The sequence below is a fragment of the Lissotriton helveticus genome, chromosome 5_1, assembly GCF_964261635.1.
Source record: "Lissotriton helveticus chromosome 5_1, aLisHel1.1, whole genome shotgun sequence".
Lineage (NCBI taxonomy): Eukaryota > Metazoa > Chordata > Amphibia > Caudata > Salamandridae > Lissotriton > Lissotriton helveticus.
This window is the reverse complement of record NC_136065.1, coordinates 2,143,365,652-2,143,387,150: the sequence shown is the minus strand read 5'-3', so window position 1 is coordinate 2,143,387,150 and position 21,499 is coordinate 2,143,365,652. Positions and strand designations below refer to the sequence as shown.

The 21,499-nt window shown below is 50.8% G+C and overlaps 1 protein-coding gene across 3 annotated transcripts in view; it reads left to right on the top strand.

Moving 5' to 3' along the window:
- Positions 1-21,499, top strand: part of PHYHD1 (phytanoyl-CoA dioxygenase domain containing 1) — a 135,541-nt gene that overhangs the window by 85,219 nt on the left and 28,823 nt on the right. For all 3 annotated transcript variants that reach the window (XM_078641550.1, XM_078641551.1, XM_078641549.1), the window contains exons 6-10: positions 2,465-2,520; positions 7,773-7,835; positions 8,728-8,749; positions 17,332-17,460; positions 21,376-21,492. In XM_078641550.1, the coding sequence (XP_078497676.1) occupies positions 2,465-2,520; positions 7,773-7,835; positions 8,728-8,749; positions 17,332-17,460; positions 21,376-21,492 (387 nt within the window). The remainder of the gene's footprint in view (positions 1-2,464; positions 2,521-7,772; positions 7,836-8,727; positions 8,750-17,331; positions 17,461-21,375; positions 21,493-21,499) is intronic.

Here is a 21,499-nt window from a genome sequence, read left to right as displayed (position 1 = left end):
AACTAGACCCAGTCTTCCAGCTGTCTCCCATCTATTTCTACAGCTAGACCCAGCCTCCAGGAACCCTCCTAGCCCTTTGTAGAGATAGACCCCAGAATGCACCTTTTTTCAGGATCTCAGGTATGTTGTACAATACCTCCTGCCGGACATCTGCTTTGGGGAGTCTTGAGTGTGGTGTGTGAGGCTGTGAAGGCTCAGTGCCTGATGTCTGCTTTGAGGATCTCAGATATGTTGTGAGGGTGGGGAACCACCTGCATGAGGTCTGCTTAGAAGGTCAGTTGTGGTGTGAGTATGCAATGCTTCCTGCTAGTGGTCTACTCTGAGGATCTCTGGTGTGGTGAGGGAGTGTGGTACCTCCTACCTGATATCTGCTTTAAGGATCTCTGGTGTGCTGTGTGAGGGTGTGGTACCTCTTGCCTGAGGTCTGCTTTGAGGATCTCTGGTGTGCTGTGTGAGGGTGTGGTACCTCTTGCCTGAGGTATGCTTTGAGGATCTCTGGTGTGCTGTGTGAGGGTGTGGTACCTCTTGCCTGAGGTCTGCTTTGAGGATCTCTGGTGTGCTGTGTGAGGGTGTGGTACCTCTTGCCTGAGGTCTGCTTTGAGGATCTCTGGTGTGCTGTGTGAGGGTGTGGTACCTCTTGCCTGAGGTATGCTTTGAGGCTCTTGCCTGTGGTGTGAGTGTGGTGCCTCCTGCCCGAGGTCTGCTTTGAAGGTCAGTTGTGGTGTGAGGGTGCAATGCTTCCTGCTAGTGGTCTGCTTTGAGGATCTCTGGTGTGCTGTGTGAGGGTGTGGTACCTCTTGCCTGAGGTATGCTTTGAGGATCTCTGGTGTGCTGTGTGAGGGTGTGGTACCTCTTGCCTGAGGTATGCTTTGAGGATCTCTGGTGTGCTGTGTGAGGGTGTGGTACCTCTTGCCTGAGGTATGCTTTGAGGATCTCTGGTGTGCTGTGTGAGGGTGTGGTACCTCTTGCCTGAGGTATGCTTTGAGAATCTCTGGTGTGCTGTGTGAGGTTGTGGTACCTCTTGCCTGAGGTATGCTTTGAGGATCTCTGGTGTGCTGTGTGAGGGTGTGGTACCTCTTGCCTGAGGTATGCTTTGAGGATCTCTGGTGTGCTGTGTGAGGGTATGGTACCTCTTGCCTGAGGTATGCTTTGAGGATCTCGGGTGTGCTGTGTGAGGGTGTGGTACCTCTTGCCTGAGGTATGCTTTGAGGATCTCTGGTGTGCTGTGTGAGGGTGTGGTACCTCTTGCCTGAGGTATGCTTTGAGGATCTCTGGTGTGCTGTGTGAGGGTGTGGTACCTCTTGCCTGAGGTATGCTTTGAGAATCTCTGGTGTGCTGTGTGAGGTTGTGGTACCTCTTGCCTGAGGTATGCTTTGAGGATCTCTGGTGTGCTGTGTGAGGTTGTGGTACCTCTTGCCTGAGGTATGCTTTGAGGATCTCTGGTGTGCTGTGTGAGGGTATGGTACCTCTTGCCTGAGGTATGCTTTGAGGATCTCGGGTGTGCTGTGTGAGGGTGTGGTACCTCTTGCCTGAGGTATGCTTTGAGGATCTCTAGTGTGCTGTGTGAGGTTGTGGTACCTCTTGCCTGAGGTATGCTTTGAGGATCTCTGGTGTGCTGTGTGAGGGTATGGTACCTCTTGCCTGAGGTATGCTTTGAGGATCTCTGGTGTGCTGTGTGAGGGTGTGGTACCTCTTGCCTGAGGTATGCTTTGAGGATCTCTGGTGTGCTGTGTGAGGGTGTGGTACCTCTTGCCTGAGGTATGCTTTGAGGATCTCTGGTGTGCTGTGTGAGGGTGTGGTACCTCCTTCCTGAGGTCTGCTTTGAAGGTTGGTTGTGGTGTGAGGGTGCAATGCTTCCACTAGTGGTCTACTCTGAGGATCTCTGGTGTGCTGTGTGAGGGTGTGGTACCTCTTGCCTGAGGTATGCTTTGAGGATCTCTGGTGTGCTGTGCGAGGGTGTGGTACCTCTTGCCTGAGGTATGCTTTGAAGGTCTTGCATGTGGTGTTAGAGTGTGGTTCCTCCTTCCCGAGGTCTGCTTTGAATTTCAGTTGTGGTGTGAGGGTGCAACGCTTTCCCTAGTGGTCTACTGAGGATCTCTGGTGGTGTGTGTGAGGGTGTGGTACCTCCTTCCTGAGGTCTGCTTTGAAGGTCAGTTGTGGTGTGAGGGGCAATTCTTCCTGCTATTGGTCTACTCTGAGGATCTCTGGTGTGAGGGTGTGAAGGCTTCTGCCCAGTGTCTGCTCTGAGAATCTCGCATGCAGTGTTTGAGTGTGATACCTCCTGCCTGAAGCCTGCTTTGAGGGTGTCGGATATGGTGTGACAGCTTAAGCCAGAGCTGTGCCGGAGCTGTGCTACTGCTGGTGTAGTCTGGGGTTGTTGACCGGTGGGAGGGACCGTGGTGTGAGACTGGGAAGGGGAAAGGGTTGGATATATGGTCTTAAACATGTCCTTTTCCTCCCCCAGCTTTGCACGCCTATGAGCCCATCTTCAAGCAAGTCACACACTCTCAGAACATCCAGGTCAGTGTCTCTGTGTACTGTTTGATAATGTGCTTTTAATGTGCCCCTCTTCTACCAGGAGGAAGTTGGCAGGTGCAGAGGGACAGGGTGGGTGGTGGGGGCAGAGGATTGAGGTAAGACCTCAGAGGGATGATGAAAAGCCCTGGGAGGAGGGAAACTGCTGGAGGCTCAAAGGTTGCAGGGGCTGGAAGGGCCACAGGATGAGAAGGAAGGTGCTGGCACACGGGGTGGCACAGGACGGGCACAGGGTGCAGAGGTGCTAAGAGGACCGGGCACTCTGTGGCCACCATGTGCTCCTTCAGGCTCTGCCCTGTGATGGTAACACCAGCGCTATATACGATCTAGACTACATAGGCACTACACGACAGAGCATCGTATAATATGGGCCTATATTACCAGTGATGGGCAACACAATAGACCTCGAGGCTGGAGGCCACGTGCTTTACAAATGTCACCTGAAACCCGAGATGGCCATATTACACATCACTCATTAGGTATTTTTTATATTACTTGATTTAGTAATTGATTCTAGTACTCTTTAGAAAGATTTATCCTTAGTATAATTTTTTTGTATTCGTTGCTAGAGACTGCAGATATTTGTCAATGCTTTTAGAGATGTGTGATTTTTAGGTCGAGCCTAGCGCAGCGCTCATGCACTGCTCTAGAAGAGGGCCTCTTGGAAACACTCCAGACTTTCTTAAAGCTTGTGCGTGTGGTTGTCACATTCTATTGGCCTTTGAGTGTGGCTTTCAGAAATGAAAGCATGCAAATGGCCAAAGACGGGTGCATGTCCCGCCTTTTCTCTAAACGTTCACTCCCATGGCCTTTGGGTCTCGGGAGTGAGCAGCGGCGCGCTGGGTGGCAGTTGCATTCCTACATTCCAGGATCATGTTACTCGTTAACCCAGCGCAGTCTCTTTCACTTTCGCTACTGTGCTTGATTTCAGTTCCATAAAGGGCAGTCACTTTCATGACTCAGCCGCCCATGGAGTCTCATTGCAACCATGTTTAATTTTGACACGAAGCAGTGCCTGCTGACAGCGACACGGCTTTGAAGCGCTGCACTCCTACACACATGTTCTCTAACGTGTTTTAAATGATGGCAGAACTAAATAGGAAGTTACCCACAATTCACCTGTAATAGGTTATTTCAGGCAAGTAGTGAAGTGACGTCGTGTTTACCGAGTGTCCGGTGGTTGTTTCTGTGATTTCCCAGTGCTGAGAAGCATTTTGCTCTTGTGCAAGCACGCTATGAAGGACCATCCATTGCGTAATGTTGATGCAGGCTAACCACAGACTGCTGCCGGGGAGCCACAGGAAGCCATTGGCCACATATGTGGTCACAGCTGTGAGCCGGTGCTGTGACTCTGCAATCCAGAGTAACCACACCAGGCAGTGCTCCACGTGCACGCGAGGGCTTCTGTGGCTGCGTAGCCGACTTTGTACATGATCTGGTGAATTTAAAGCGCCTTGAAGCGACTGCAAAGGTAAGGCGGCATAAAAGTCCGATATAAAGATCTTTTGAGGTATAAATAGTTGAACAGGCCTGGGTTACTGAGCGAACATTTAATGCAGACTGCCCCTAGTTTACGTGTGTGTGTGTGTGTGGGGGCGGGAGGGATCTCTGCACCCACGGACCCCTTTACTGCTCTTCCTCCATGCCGCACAGTCTCTGCTACTAGGTGGTACCAGTGTTCTCGACTTTGGAAGGATTGCAGGTTGAGGTGGCCTTGTTTTTTGGTGTGTTTCATTTTGCAGTGTCCTTCCTTTCTGTGTATGTGTGTGCTGCATGGCTAAACACTTTAAAGGTCCAAAAGGGGAGACCTATTTGCTATGCCAATGCCTGTTTTTTCCCCGGTAATGTGCCAACATCCGAGATGTTTTTGTGCAACAATGTGCTTTTTTATAATTCAAACTTTGAAAGTAAAACAGCACTACAAGAACATTAAAAGCATGCATTCCAAAATGTGCTTTTCTTTCGTAGTACTTTGGCACTACAGAATGGGTCTAGCGAGACAAAAAATGGAACAATAAAGTGCAGTGTGGAACAGTGTATTTAACTCTTTGTTGACGGTTTCATTGAACTCTTTGTTGACGGTTTCTGTGTTTCCAAGGTTTATTTTCACACACTGGGGACGGTTCATGAGTAGATGCTCACATCAAGGTTTGGCATGCAAGGGGGAGCTTGTGCTGAATGAAGCTCTCGGAGCCGTACTGTCCTTGTCAAAGTATGTCTTTTTTACCAGCACTAAAAGAAAGAAGCAATACTGTTTTACCCATCCATTTAGTTTCTTTATTTCTTTAGGGGAGCTACATTTCTTACAAAGTGAAATATGGAAAAATTTCAGTGTGAAATACGAGCTTTGAAACAACTGGCAAACATTCAGTGAAAAGGCTGACCCATGTAATATACTAGAATGCAGGGACAGTGTCTGCAGGGGCAGTCTACAGTATCCCTATGGCGGGGCCAGCGATGTGAACCCCTCTCCTAAAATTCCACCATCATGGGATGGTTAGAAACAACCTATCAGCGCTAGGGTAGTACCCCCTCCATCAGAAAGTGGTCATCAGAGGTTGTAGATGCCCTAAAGGTAGGTTAGCCATTAGTTACTACCTGTCTTCCCTTGTAACGCCCCTCAATCCAGTATTTCAGTGGCACCCTGAGACCCGAACATCATAATTGACAGGAAAGAGAAGACCTGGACAAAGAAGACCCCCTGCAGGAGAACTGAAGCCCCGCTGCAGAAGAAAAGGGTGCCAAACACTGCCTGTAGCGACACGGACATCGACAATCACGCCTGCTGTGTCGTCCTGAGCCTGAAAGGGCTCTCACTACCCTACACACCACAGGCACTGATGGTGTAAAGTTAAGTTTGTCGACTTGCTGCTCCCTAACGACCTCGATGCAGCGCTGAAGCAAGAAAAGTTACAACAGTCCTAGAGCGTCATATCTGCCTCCACACCAAGTTTGGCGACACCGGAGCCGCGGCCTTCCAATAGCCGGGGTACTGGATCCCACACAGCAAACAGAGAATACGAGTCCACGCCAGACTCCCAAAGCACCAGAAGCAAGCACCCATCAAGGAACGTTGAGACCCCCTTCCTGAGTAGCCCAGCTGTCCCAAGCCCGCCTCTCCAAGTTGCCTGCTTCTGACCGCGAGGGCCTCACAATGCTCGGCTGACCTGTTTGCTCTGCACCGGCCCCAGCATCAACCAGCCAGCTGTAGTGCCGAGCCCCTGGCAACCTCCTCCCTCAAAGGAGCCCCCTCTGATTTACCTGTAAGACCCCACATGCGATGTACTTTCAAGTGGCCCCGTTCGTCTTTGCGCACAAGCTTCAAAGAATCTCAGCACTCTGCTCCTGCCTGATTCGGGAGGCTCCCGAACTTCTCCTGCTGGAACTTTGGGCCTGGTCCTGACATTGACCTAAAACGAGAAGGTGAACTTTGTGAAAGCATTGCTTAAATGTATATACATCTTTCTGCATTTCCCCATTGTTTCCAATGGTACGTAATTGCCCACAAAAGTGATGTATTTTTTACGAACTTTGAGAAATCGTAACTCCAAAAGTACTTACCTTAGAACAACTGTCTTCTTGGTCTTAAGGATTACATAAAAATTGATATTTTTATAAACTGGACTCGGATCCATTCGTGAGTGTGTGTCTTATTTATTACTCTGTGAATTCAACAAATGCTTAGCACCACCCTCTGACAAGCCTAACTGCTCACCCACGCTACCACAAAGAGAGTGTTAGTATTATCTACTTTAGCCTCTGTAATCCAATTGGGGACCCACTTGACTCCGCACAGTGTACTTCGTTTTAGTGCACTATATCGAGAGGCGGCTTACTACACTATTAACAGTAACTTACAAAAGATGTCCGTACGAGAGTGCATCCCGTGGGTCACAGGGCATTGAAAGGATAAGGTTCTGTGTTTGAGAATTGCAGAAGAATACAGAACAAAGCATACAGAGGAGCTACGTATGCATTAACTGGTGGCACGAGGAGCTATGGCACAATGTGGCTAGTCACTGTCAGAATACAAGTACAACATCTCAGGAGAAAGAGACCACAGAGCAGTGTGTGCCTCCGCAGTGAAGGACTGAATTCAAAGCTATCCGTGAACATGTACATAGCGCAGGTATAAGCGTGAAGGTAAAATAAAGCAGTAACGTGCATAGGGTCAGACGTTGTATAGGTGGGGGCTTAAGAGCAAAAGGGAACTCGCAGGATCAGAGTTTAAGAGTCTGCGACTGGAGTGGGGGAGTCTAAGAGTTCATAGGTGAGGGGTCTGGGGTGTCAGGTGAGGGGGTTCTTGAGAGACCTGAAGCTTTTAAAAGAGGGGTGCTTTGAAGTTAGGAGGGAGGACCACAAGTTGGGGGATGCGGAGGCCATGGCTGCAGGCGCCAGGGTGGAGGGCTGCAGGTGCCAGGGTGGAGGGCTGCAGGTGCCAGGGTGGAGGGCTGCAGGTGCCAGGGTGGAGGGCTGCAGGTGTCAGGGTGGAGGGCTGCAGGTGCCAGGGTGGAGGGCTGCAGGTGCCAGGGTGGAGGGCTGCAGGTGTCAGGGTGAAGCGCTGCAGACGCCAGGGTGGAGGGCTGCAGGTGCCAGGGTGGAGGGCTGCAGGTGCCAGGGTGGAGGGCTGCAGGTGCCAGGGTGGAGGGCTGCAGGTGTCAGGGTGGAGGGCTGCAGGTGCCAGGGTGGAGGGCTGCAGGTGCCAGGGTGGAGGGCTGCAGGTGTCAGGGTGAAGCGCTGCAGACGCCAGGGTGGAGGGCTGCAGGTGCCAGGGTGGAGGGCTGCAGGTGCCAGGGTGGAGGGCTGCAGGCGCCAGGGTGGAGGGCTGCAGGCGCCAGGGTGGAGGGCTGCAGGTGCCAGGGTGAAGGGCTGCAGGTGCCAGGGTGGAGGGCTGCAGGCGCCAGGGTGGAGGGCTGCAGGCGCCAGGGTGGAGGGCTGCAGGAGACATGGTTCAGGGCTGAAGGAGACATGGTTCAGGGCTGCAGGCGCCAGGGTGGACGGCTGCAGGCGCCAGGGTGGAGGGCTGCGGACACCAGGGTGGAGGCCGCAGGAGACATGGTTCAGGGTTGCAGGTGTCAGGGTGGAGGGCCGCAGGCAGGGTGAAGGGCTGCAGGAGCCAGGGTGGAGGGCTGCAGCAGCCATGTCTGCGTCTCTCAAGTCACCCTCACTTCCACTGCTTTGCATAAGTTGCCGTATGTGCACCTGTAACTTTACTTTCTGCTGTGCTTTTCCTGCAGATGGTGGCACGAAGCCTGGGAATGGAAGAGCCAGTGGTTGTCCAGAGCATGTACATCTTCAAGGTATGTTCCCCTGTCAGTGTGCCATCCCTGATGCCCACCTCACCCCTGCCTCTCCTTGTCTGCCCGTCAACCCCCAGTGTGCCCATACTCCATGCCCAGCTCACACCTGCCTCTCCTTGATTGCCCCGTCCCCCCCAGTTTGCCCATCCCTGATGCCCAGCTCACCCTGCCTCTCCTTGTCTGCCCGTGCCCCTCCAGTGTGACCACACCTGATGCCCAGCTCACCCCTGCCTCGTCTGCCCGTCACCCTCCAGTGTGCCCCTACTCTATGCCCAGCTCACCCCTACCTCTCCTTGTTTGTATCGTCACCCTCCAGTGTGCCCACACTCTATGCCTAGCTGGCCCTGCTGCCTCTCCATGTTTGCCCCGTCACCTCCAGTGTGCCCATACTCTCTGCCCAGCTCACCCCCGCCTCTCCATGTTTGCCCCGCCACCCCCCAGTGTACCCCTACTCTATGGCCACCTCACCCCCGCCTCTCCATGTTTGCCCTGTCTCTCTCCAGTGTGCCCATCTCACCCCGCTTCTCCATGTTTGCCCGGTCTCTCTCCAGTGTGCCCATACTCTCTGCCCAGCTCACCCCGCCTCTCCATGTTTGCCCCGCCACCCCCCAGTGTGCCCATCTCACCCCCGCCTCTCCATGTTTGCCCTGTCACTCTCCAGTGTGCCCATCTCACCCCGCCTCTCCATGTTTGCCCGGTCTCTCTCCAGTGTGCCCAGCTCACCCCGCCTCTCCATGTTTGCCCGGTCTCTCTCCAGTGTGCCCAGCTCACCCCGCCTCTTCATGTTTGCCCTGTCACTCTCCAGTGTGCCCATCTCACCCCTGCCCCTCCTTGTCAGCCCGTCACCCTCCAGTGTGCCCATCTCACCCCTGCCTCTCCTTGTGTCTTGCAGCAGCCTGGCTTCGGCGGAGAAGGTGAGCTCTCGTTGGGTGCACACGAGTGAATGGACTGGCATAAGATTCTGTATTCACTGTGGAACATGGACCAGTCCTGCATAGTTGAAAACCTTTCCCAGCCGACCCTTCTCTCTGTCAACAGTAACACCCTCACCCTGCCCGAAGCGGGCACTGTACAGTGACACCAGGTGGTCCCTAAACTTCCCCCCCAAAGCCAGTACCCTGTCCCCAGGAAGATCTTTCTCCCACACTGAGCACCCTCTTTACAATCTCTCCAGGAGGTCCCCCAAACAGCCCTGTCAGAAGTGGGCCCTTTACAGTGACCCCAGGGGCCCTTCACCCCTACACCGGTAGGCTCTTACCGTGACATAAGCAGGCCCATTGAAGCTTCTCGGTAGCTGATTTTGTGGGGTATTGGCGCTCCTGGGCAACACAGTCTGCTTCAATTGTTGAAAACCCACACTTTGCCATAGTGACAACAAATGCTGTTCTGTTTGCACATAGTTGCTTAATTCCAATAAACACTGGCTATAAGATGTGGGCCAATCTTTTGCTAATTCGAGCTCTTTTTTAGTCGGCTTCTTGAACTCACTATTCGCCATTGCTACTGCAGAACAGTCTCTGTATTCAGTGGAGGCATTCCCCTGGCCTTTCTGAAAGGAGAGCTTTATTTTTTGCAATTGAAAGCCACTGCTGTAAACAATCGTTTACACAGTGTGCATCTCATGATGGGTCACCCTTTAAGTGTATACTTTCTGTCAAGCGTTCAATATCATCTATCTCAAGAGAACCAAATCCAGGCCACAGCCCTTCATTCCCTTTCCACGTCCAGACTAGCGTGCAAAAAGGAGTTACATATTCTAAACAATTTGTATCTTTTACAACCTGCGCTGCAGGGCTATCTGCTGGTAATTTAAAATCCTTCTCTAATGACAGTTGTTTAAACAATTGTTTTGTCTTTTTCACCATGCGAGGCCTTACCAAGTCCATGGTTCCTTTAGAAGTGCCGGTACCCATTGTGCCCTTCACTCACAATTTTAACCGCATCGCTGCGGCGGCTATTCCGCCGCAGTGCTAAGGGGGCGGGGTGGCCGCGTGGCGGCCGCATGCTGGTGACGGAACCGCTCCGTCATCAGTCGCGGTTGGGCTGTGCTCATGACGGAGCGGTTCCGTCATGGCCCTGCCCGCTCAATGGAACGCCCAGCGCAGGCGCGGAATCCGCTCCGTGCAGGCGCGGCGGCCGGGCCATGACGGAACCGCTCCGTCATCAGCACAGCGCCACCGCAGCTGATGATGGAGCGGTTCCGTCATCAGCATTCAAAGGGTTAAACCCTGAAAGATAAACAGATTTGTCTCCTGGAAGGAGAGATTTGTTAAGATTTGGATAGAGACTTGAAAGAAAAAAAATCAACAGTTGTAGACCACTCAGACACCTCATAAAACAATTTGACTTCTCTGATGCATTAATGCACTATTGTTTTATATCACTCAAAGAAGCATTTCAAAGAAACATAGCGGGACAATACTTTTAAAGATCAACACAAACATTATTAAATACAGTCATTGATCAATGACAGAACAGTGCAAATTTGAAAATCATTTCCTTGTGTCTTGCCGCCAGCCAGTAGTCAATGTTTCCCATGCTACACTCCGGGAGGGTTGTTTTTATTTCTTCGTTACCCCTAACTTTGGGGTCATAAATTATTCTCTAGCTAGACTCCTCTGCTGTGGATTATGCGGTCTCGTAGACCCCTGCCACATATCAATTCAAAAGGTACTGATACAGAGAAAGATTCTCAATTAATCTTTCTCTACATTCCCCTATTTAGATTAAATGCCAGTTACTACCCCCTTTTTTATTTTATTTTAAATAATATATGTTCCAACTGAGCATTTGAAACACTGAAAGGTCACTCCAGCAAGGTATGTAGCATGTTACCACGCAATGCCATTACTACGCAAGCCATTACATCGACTTGCAGTAGACGGTGCGCTAACATTAGAAATGTATAATATACTATTCCAACTCCAGCCTACGCAACAGTAGGGAAGGTGTTGGAATAGTAAACTATACTATTCCTTATGTTAGCGCGCCATCTACTGCAAGTCGATGGAATGAAAAATACATAGCTAAATGTTTGCATCAGCCAAATAAGTGAATCAATCCCAAATTCTCCCCCACACTATCTCATACCCACTGAGCTTACTATGTCTGTCTCTGACCAAACTGCTTGCTCTGTACTCCTAAAATCACCCCTCCTTTACAAATCTATTTCAGGCAGACCCAAGGACCTTTTATTGCCCTCTCTGACATGTCCTGGGTTAACAGCTGTCAAAAGCCTCGAATTCTCGCAAGTTTCGCCTAAACTTGCTTTCTGTTTCCTTGTGTCCTTATTTTGCTCTATGTCTTGACAATTCTATTTGTATAAGTACAACCATATTTGGCCTTCTCCACATCTAAGGAGAGCTCACCTTCTCCGCCGAAGCCAGGCTGCTGCAAGACACATGAAGAGGTGGGGGTGAGCTGGGCACACTGGAGGGTGACGGGCAGACAAGAAGGGGCAGGGGTGAGATGGGCACACTGGAGAGAGACAGGGCAAACATGGAGAGGCGGGTGAGATGGGCACAATGGAGAGTGACAGGGCAAACATGAAGAGGTGGGGTGAGATGGGCACACTGGAGGAAGACAGGGCAAACATGAAGAGGTGGGGGTGAGCTGGCCAGAGAGTATGGGCACACTGGAGAGTGACAGGGCAAACATGAAAAGGCGGGTGAGATGGGCACACTGGAGAGTGACAGGGCAAACATGGAGAGGCGGGTGAGATGGGCACACTGGAGAGAGACAGGGCAAACATGGAGAGGCGGGTGAGATGGGCACACTGGAGAGTGACAGGGCAAACATGAAAAGGCGGGTGAGATGGGCACACTGGAGAGTGACAGGGCAAACATGGAGAGGCGGGTGAGATGGGCACACTGGAGAGTGACAGGGCAAACATGAAAAGGCGGGTGAGATGGGCACACTGGAGAGTGACAGGGCAAACATGGAGAGGCGGGTGAGATGGGCACACTGGAGAGAGACAGGGCAAACATGGAGAGGCGGGTGAGATGGGCACACTGGAGAGTGACAGGGCAAACATGGAGAGGCGGGTGAGATGGGCACACTGGAGAGAGACAGGGCAAACATGGAGAGGCGGGTGAGATGGGCACACTGGAGAGTGACAGGGCAAACATGAAAAGGCGGGTGAGATGGGCACACTGGAGAGTGACAGGGCAAACATGGAGAGGCGGGTGAGATGGGCACACTGGAGAGAGACAGGGCAAACATGGAGAGGCGGGTGAGATGGGCACACTGGAGAGAGACAGGGCAAACATGGAGAGGCGGGTGAGATGGGCACACTGGAGAGTGACAGGGCAAACATGAAAAGGCGGGTGAGATGGGCACACTGGAGAGTGACAGGGCAAACATGGAGAGGCGGGTGAGATGGGCACACTGGAGAGAGACAGGGCAAACATGGAGAGGCGGGTGAGATGGGCACACTGGAGAGAGACAGGGCAAACATGGAGAGGCGGGTTAGATGGGCACACTGGAGAGTGACAGGGCAAACATGAAAAGGCGGGTGAGATGGGCACACTGGAGAGTGACAGGGCAAACATGGAGAGGCGGGTGAGATGGGCACACTGGAGAGAGACAGGGCAAACATGGAGAGGCGGGTGAGATGGGCACACTGGAGAGTGACAGGGCAAACATGGAGAGGCGGGTGAGATGGGCACACTGGAGAGAGACAGGGCAAACATGGAGAGGCGGGTGAGATGGGCACACTGGAGAGAGACAGGGCAAACATGGAGAGGCGGGTGAGATGGGCACACTGGAGAGTGACAGGGCAAACATGAAAAGGCGGGTGAGATGGGCACACTGGAGAGTGACAGGGCAAACATGGAGAGGCGGGTGAGATGGGCACACTGGAGAGAGACAGGGCAAACATGGAGAGGCGGGTGAGATGGGCACACTGGAGAGAGACAGGGCAAACATGGAGAGGCGGGTTAGATGGGCACACTGGAGAGTGACAGGGCAAACATGAAAAGGCGGGTGAGATGGGCACACTGGAGAGTGACAGGGCAAACATGGAGAGGCGGGTGAGATGGGCACACTGGAGAGAGACAGGGCAAACATGGAGAGGCGGGTGAGATGGGCACACTGGAGAGTGACAGGGCAAACATGGAGAGGCGGGTGAGATGGGCACACTGGAGAGAGACAGGGCAAACATGGAGAGGCGGGTGAGATGGGCACACTGGAGAGTGACAGGGCAAACATGAAAAGGCGGGTGAGATGGGCACACTGGAGAGTGACAGGGCAAACATGGAGAGGCGGGTGAGATGGGCACACTGGAGAGAGACAGGGCAAACATGGAGAGGCGGGTGAGATGGGCACACTGGAGAGTGACAGGGCAAACATGGAGAGGCGGGTGAGATGGGCACACTGGAGAATGACAGGGCAAACATGGAGAGGCGGGTGAGATGGGCACACTGGAGAGAGACAGGGCAAACATGGAGAGGCGGGTGAGATGGGCACACTGGAGAGTGACAGGGCAAACATGAAAAGGCGGGTGAGATGGGCACACTGGAGAGTGACAGGGCAAACATGGAGAGGCGGGTGAGATGGGCACACTGGAGAGAGACAGGGCAAACATGGAGAGGCGGGTGAGATGGGCACACTGGAGAGTGACAGGGCAAACATGAAAAGGCGGGTGAGATGGGCACACTGGAGAGTGACAGGGCAAACATGGAGAGGCGGGTGAGATGGGCACACTGGAGAGAGACAGGGCAAACATGGAGAGGCGGGTGAGATGGGCACACTGGAGAGTGACAGGGCAAACATGGAGAGGCGGGTGAGATGGGCACACTGGAGAGTGACAGGGCAAACATGGAGAGGCGGGTGAGATGGGCACACTGGAGAGAGACAGGGCAAACATGGAGAGGCGGGTGAGATGGGCACACTGGAGAGTGACAGGGCAAACATGGAGAGGCGGGTGAGATGGGCACACTGGAGAGAGACAGGGCAAACATGGAGAGGCGGGTGAGATGGGCACACTGGAGAGAGACAGGGCAAACATGGAGAGGCGGGTGAGATGGGCACACTGGAGAGAGACAGGGCAAACATGGAGAGGTGGGTGAGATGGGCACACTGGAGAGAGACAGGGCAAACATGGAGAGGTGGGTGAGATGGGCACACTGGAGAGAGACAGGGCAAACATGGAGAGGCGGGTGAGATGGGCACACTGGAGAGTGACAGGGCAAACATGGAGAAGTGGGGGTGAGCTGGCCAGAGAGTATGGGCACACTGGAGAGTGACAGAGCAAACATGGAGAGGTGGGTGTGAGATGGGCACACTGGAGGAAGACAGGGCAAACATGTTACGGCCTACTTACCAACTGGTGACATTAAAGTTCTTCAACGCTTCCCACTTCTGATGCCATTTTGTTGGGTTATAAATCTTCCATCCCTCCTCAGAGTGACGCAAACAGACTTCAGCAGCCACAAAACACAGAAAATGTGTTTGCACCTTTCTTCTTTTATTGGCATTGCAAGGCAGAAGGCAGACGCAGTGTCACGTCTTGGAACAAGCTTCTTCTGCCCCACATAGATATTCAGGGGAGCATATATAGGGCAGAAAGTGCTGTCATCAGTAAAATCCTTATGTGGACAAGGCCAAATATGGTTGTACTTATACAAATAGAATTGTCAAGACATAGAGCAAAATAAGGACACAAGGAAACAGAAAGCAAGTTTAAGCGAAACCTGCAAGAATTGGAGGCTTTTGACAGCTGTTAACCCAGGACGTGTCAGAGAGGGCAATAAAAGGTCCTTGGGTCTGCCTGAAATAGATTTGTAAAGGAGGGGTGATTTTAGGAGTACAGAGCAAGCTGTTCGGTCAGAGACGGACATAGTTAGCTCAGTGGGCCTAAGATAGTGTGGGGGAGAATTTGGGATTGATTCACTTATTTGGCTGATGCAAACAAAAACAGATATGTATTTTTCCTCACATCGACTTGCAGTAGATGGCGCGCTAACATAAGGATTAGTATAGTTTACTATTCCAACACCTTCCCTACTGTTGCGTAGGAATAGTAGATTATACATTTCTAATGTTAGCGCACCATCTACTGCAAGTCGATGTAATGACTTGCGTAGTAATGGCATTGCGTGGTAACAAAGCGGTCATTGTAACAACCGCGTTGTGAAGGTATGCGTTGTGACAGCACGCGTTGTGAAGGCATGCCTACTAACGAGTCATATTCTTCTTGTTTGAACAGTGCGTCCTCTACGGTTTGTAGTGTGGCTTCTGGCAGCAGGCCAGTGTATAGACTCTCTATGTTTAGACTGACAAAACATGTGACCCCCTCATTGGAATGGCACGTTCATAAGGTGATTTAGTAAGTCTCGAGTGTCTTTGAGGTAAGTCGGTGTTTGTTGAACAATGGGTCTTAGATAGTGATCCACACATTGGGATAAAGGTTTTAATATCAAGCCTCTCCGGAAACTATGGGTCGTCCTGGTGGTGGAGTCTTGTTTTTGTGTGTTTTTGGTAGGGAGTAGAAATAGGGTGTTTTTGGGTTTGTCGTACTGCTTCATTCTTTGAGATCCAAGAGTTAACTTCCCCCTCTTCAACCATTATGGCGATGGTTTGTTTGAGTCTAGGTGTTGGGTTCTGAGTAAAACATCAAATACCTAAGTTCCAACCGTTCCCACCACAATACCCTGGCTGGGTGCATCCATATATACATGGCCAACCTACACAAGCACTCCCAACAATGAGGCCTCCTTATTTAGGGAGAGGCTAGAACCCATACAGAGGCAAGAGGAAAGGAGTAAGTTGGGTCGACAAAGAACAAAGAACACTAACCGGGAGTGTGTCCAAAGATCAGGAGAAACCGGGGTCCAGTACAACAAATCGCTAGTACTGAACCTCACGGATCAAATTCTAACAGACCAACAAAACTTACTCAAAAAAGGATTAGGATTTGTACCCACCCCCACCTTTGATCAATTCCAACTACATTGCGAAGTTGCTGAATTTTGCCAGAAGATCAAATTAAAGGCTTTTTTCAAAGACCAAACAAACACTCCCAATGACAGAGACACAAACCTGAGGCAGTGTGTTATCACATGTTGAATGTCAGTGTAGTATATCTGTGCCATGCAGTAAGTTATCTCATATTGAATATCAGAGTGGTATGTCAGTGCCACGCCGTGTATTATCACGTGTTGAATGTCAGTGTGGTATGTCTGTGCCATGCAGTGCATTATCATGTGTTGAATGTCTGTCATGTGTTGAATGTCAATCATGTGTTGAATGTCAATCATGTGTTGAATGTCAGTGTGATATGTCTGTACCCCGCGTATGTCTGTGCCATGCAGTGCGTTATCACGTGTTGAATGTCAGTGTACTATTTTTGTGCTACGTAGTCTCTGTGCCACACTATGCGTTATCACATGTTGAATGTCAGTGTGGTATGTCTGTGTCACACAGTGCATTATCACATGTTGAATGTCAGTGTGGTATGTCTGTGTCACACAGTGCATTATCACATGTTGAATGTCAGTGTGGTATGTCTGTGTCACACAGTGCATTATCACATGTTGAATGTCAGTGTGGTATGTCTGTGTCACACAGTGCATTATCACATGTTGAATGTCAGTGTGGTATGTCTGTGTCACACAGTGCATTATCACATGTTGAATGTCAGTGTGGTATGTCTGTGTCACACAGTGAGTTATCACATGTTAAATGTCAGTCTGGTATGTCTGTGCCACACAGTGTGGTATCACGTGTTGAATGTCAGTCTGGTATGTCTGTGCCATGCAGGGTGTTATCACATGTTGAATGTCAGTGTGGTATGTCAGTGCCACGCAGTCCTTTATCACGTGTTGAAGGTCAATGTGGTATGTCTGTGCCATGAAGTGTGTTATGGGTAGAATGTCAATGTGGTATGTCTGTGCCACGCAGTCCTTTATCACGTGTTAAATGTCAATGTGGTATGTCTGTGCCACGCAGTCCTTTATCACCTGTTAAATGTCAGTGGGGTATGTCTGTGCCATGCAGTGCGTTATCACATGTTGAATGTCAGTGTGGTTTTTCTGTGCTGTGCAGTACGTTATCACGTGTTGAAGGTCAATGTGCTCTGTCTGTGCCATGAAGTGTGTTATCACGTGTTGAAGGTCAGTGTGGTATGTCTGTGCCACGCAGTCCTTTATCACGTGTTAAATGTCAGTGGGGTATGTCTGTGTCACGCGGTGCGTTATCACATGTTGAATGTCAGTGTGGTTTTTCTGTGCTGTGCTGTACGTTATCACGTGTTGAAGGTCAATGTGCTCTGTCTGTGCCATGAAGTGTGTTATCATGGGTTGAATGTCAGTGTGGTATGTCTGTGCCATGAAGTGTGTTATCACGTGTTGAAGGTCAGTGTGGTATGTCTGTGCCACACAATGCCTTATTGCTTGTTTAATGTCAGTGTTCAGAGGATGTGCCACACGAGGTTTCATCCCCTGATGTGTGCGGTATTTGTGCCACATGTCCTCATTGATATTCCTTGTGGTTTCAGTGACGCCACACCAGGACGCTTCGTTTCTTCATACAGAACCACTTGGAAGGGTGACTGGGTTCTGGATTGCGTTGGAAGAGGCCACGGAAGACAATGGCTGCCTTTGGTTCATTCCTGGCTCCCACACAAGTAAGAAGAGTTCAAACACCTGCTCTCCTGCTGCTCGCTAACGTGGCTCTGAGATACTGTGCCCCAAGATGGCTATGGTGTACTCTGAGCTAACGTGGACTGCGATACAGGGCCCTAAGATGGCTCTGGTGTACTCCGCGCTAATGTGGGTCTGCGATATGGTGCCCTAACAAGCTCTGTTGTACTGTGCCCTACCATGGCTCTGTTGTACTGACCCTAACATGGCTCTGCTGTACTGTGCCCTAACATGCACTGTTGTACTGTGCCCTAACAAGCTCTGTTGAACTGTGCCCCTACAAGCTCTGTTGTACTGCGCCCTAACAAGCTCTGTTGTACTGCGCCCTAACAAGCTCTGTTGTACTGTGCCCTAACAAGCTCTGCTGTACTGTGCCCTAACATGGCTCTGTTGTACTGCGCCCTAACATGGCTCAGCTGTACTGCGCCCTAACATGGCTCTGCTGTACTGTGCCCTAACATGGCTCTGATGTACTGCGCCCTAACATGGCTCTGCTGTACTGTGCCCTAACATGGCTCTGCTGTACTGCGCCCTAACAGGTCTCTGTTGTACTGTGCCGTAACATGGCTCTGTTGTACTGTGCCCTAACAGGTCTCTGTTGTACTGTGCCCTAACATGGCTCTGTTGTACTGTGCCCTAACATGGCTCTACTGTACTGTACCCTAACATGGCTCTACTGTACTGTGCCCTAACGTGGCTTCGCTCTGCTCTTCCCTAACGTGGCTCTTTGTACTGCGCCCTAACGTGGCTCTGCCGTACTGCGCTTTAACATGGCTCTGCTGTACAGTGCCCTAATACGGCTCCACTGTACTGTACCCTAACACGGCTCCACTGTACTGTACCCTAACACGGATCCACTGTACTGTACCATAACATGGCTCCACTGTACTGTACTGTAACATAGCTCCACTGTACTTTGGCCTAACATGGCTCTTCTAGACGGTGTCTAACATAGCTTCACTGTACTGTGCTCTAACATTGCTCTGCCGAACTGTGACTTAACGTGGCTCCACTGTACTGTGCCCTAAGATTGCTCTGTTGTACTGTGCCCTAACGTGGCTGCACTGTACTGTGCCCTAAGATGGATCCGTTGTACTGTGCCCTAACGTGGCTGCACTGTACTGTGCCCTAACATGGCTGCACTGTGCTGTGCCCTAACGTGACTTTGTTGTATTGTGCCCTAACGTGGCTCCGTTGTACTGTGCCCTAACGTGGCTCTGCTGTACTGTGCCCTAACGTGGCTCTGCTGTACTGTGCCCTAACGTGGCTTTGTTGTACTGTGCCCTAACGTGGCTTCGTTGTACTGTGCCCTAACGTGGCTCCGTTGTACTGTGCCCTAACGTGGCTCTGCTGTACTGTGCCCTAACGTGGCTCTGCTGTACTGTGCCCTAACGTGGCTCTGCTGTACTGTGCCCTAACGTGGCTCTGCTGTACTGTTCCCTAACGTGGCTCCGTTGTACTGTGCCCTAAAGTGGCTCTGCTGTACTGCGCCCTAACGTGGCTCTGCTGTACTGCGCCCTAACCTGGCTCCGCTGTTCTGTGCCCTGATGTTACTGGTGTGGAGGTATGATTCCAAGGTGTTTGACACCAAACACAACAGTTTTCTGTGCAGCCGTTTTAAAGTTAGCATTTAGCGCAAGGTTATAATGTACTTAAGAGTATATGGTATGGCTGCACCACAGAACATCCCCGGAGAATAGATTCCGAAGGCTGAAGAGGTACCCTGCTCATGAATGGGCACCCCACATCATGCCTTCAGGATTGATACGGCCTGCCATAGGGGTGACTGATAGGTTTATATGTGCAGTGATAAGGTAGATATAGTGAACCCATTTAGGAGCTAGGCAGCATCAGGTAGTGTACAGAATTTTAAAAACAGATGTATCTGAACCAGTAGTTTTTTCTGTCAGTCGCTTTTTATTTGCTTTCTGGATAATCCGACAGAAGCTTTTATCATAGATTGTACTGTTTTATGAATTGTCTTGTAGAATATGCACCTTATGTACCCACATCTGTCTCTTAATGTATTTTGATGTATGTTTGTCTGTCCATTTCTATCGCCCCTTTCAATAAGCTACGCGAAAATGCACTTGTGTTTATGTTTTTTAACTTGTGATTTGACAGTGTTTTTATTCTTTGTATAGTTTGATGGTTTTGTACATACTTTGATGGTTTTGTACAACCAAACCGATTAAAGTTATTTGACTGACTAGTGAACCTATATCTAAGTAAGGGGTGCATGCACCACCTTACCCAGGCTGCAGTAGCAGACCAGTGGTGTCAGTTTGAATGGTCTCTCAGGGGTGGCATTTTACATGCTGCAGCCCCTGGGAGGCCTCTGGGGGTACCTATTCTCTGGGTATATAGTATACCATATACTAGGGACTTATAAAGGTACCCCAGAATCCAATCTGGAGTGTACCTAAAGTACATGCAATCAGTTTATAAGAGAAAGCAGCTAGGCTGGGGTCCTGAATAGCAGGATCTCAGCCAGACTAAGTCCAAAACAGTGAAACATCAGCAAAAAGTGGGGGTAACTATAAGAAGCAGATCCTACTCTCCTACACCACCTCTCTTCTCCAGTTGCTTTCTATCCTACACCACCCTCTCTTCTCCAGTTGCTTTCTCTCCTTCCACCCTCTCTTCTCCAGTTGTTTCCTCTCCTTGCAACCTCTCTTCTCCAGTTGTTTCCTCTCCTTGCAACCTCTCTTCTACAGTTGTTTTCTCTCCTTCTACCCTCTCTTCTCCAGTGGTTTCCTCTCCTTCCACCCTCTCTTCTCCAGTGGTTTCCTCTCCTTCCACCCTCTCTTCTCCAGTTGTTTCCTCTCCTTGCACCCTCTCTTCTACAGTTGTTTTCTCTCCTTCCACCCTCTCTTCTCCAGTTGTTTCCTCTCCTTGCACCCTCTCTTCTACAGTTGTTTTCTCTCCTTCACCCTCTCTTCTCCAGTTGTTTTCTCTCCTTCCACCCTCTCTTCTCCAGTTGTTTTCTCTCCTTCCACCTTCTCTTCTCCAGTTGTTTCCTCTACTTCCACCCTCTCTTCTCCAGTGGTTTCCTCTCCTTGCACCCTCTCTTCTACAGTTGTTTTCTCTCCTTCTACCCTCTCTTCTCCAGTGGTTTCCTCTCCTTCCACCCTCTCTTCTCCAGTTGTTTCCTCTCCTTGCACCCTCTCTTCTCCAGTTGTTTCCTCTCCTTGCACCCTCTCTTCTACAGTTGTTTTCTCTCCTTGCACCCTCTCTTCTACAGTTGTTTTCTCTCCTTCCACCCTCTCTTCTCCAGTGGTTTCCTCTCCTTCCACCCTCTCTTCTTCCGTTGTTCCCTCTCCTCCCGCCCTCTCTTCTTCAGTTGTTCCCTCTCCTTTCACCCTCTCTTCTTCAGTTGTTCCCTCTCCTTCCGCCCTCCCTTCTTCAGTTGTTCCCTCTCCTTCCGCCCTCTCTTCTCCAGTTCTTGCCTCTCTTTCCACCCTGTCTTCTCCAGTTGTTTCCTCTCCTTCCACCCTCTCTTCTCTATTTGTTTCCTCTCCTTCCACCCTCTCTTCTCCAGTTGTTTCCTCTCCTCCCACCCTCTCTTCTCCAGTTGTTTCCTCTCATCCCACCCTCTCTTCTCCAGTTGTTTCCTCTCCTTGCACCCTCTCTTCTCCAGCTGTTTTCTCTCCTTCCGCCTTCTCTTCTTCAATTGTTTCCTCTCCTTCTGCCCTCTCTTCTTCAGTTGTTCCCTCTCCTTCAGCCCTCGCTTCTTCAGTTGTTTCCTCTCCTTCCGCCCTCTCTTCTCCAGTTGTTTCCTCTCCTTGCACCCTCTCTTCTCCAGTTATTTCCTCTCCTCCCACCCTCTCTTCTCCAGTTGTTTCTTCTCCTCCCACATTCCTCTCCTGGTCTCATGTTTTCGCCTCCTTTGTCCACAGGTGGGATCACACGGCGCATGGTTCGCACCCCGGAGGGTTCTCACCCCAGGACCACGTTTGTGGGCTCAGAGCAGAAGTACGAGGAAGACCTCTTTGTGGCAGCACCTGTCAAAAGGGGTATGTA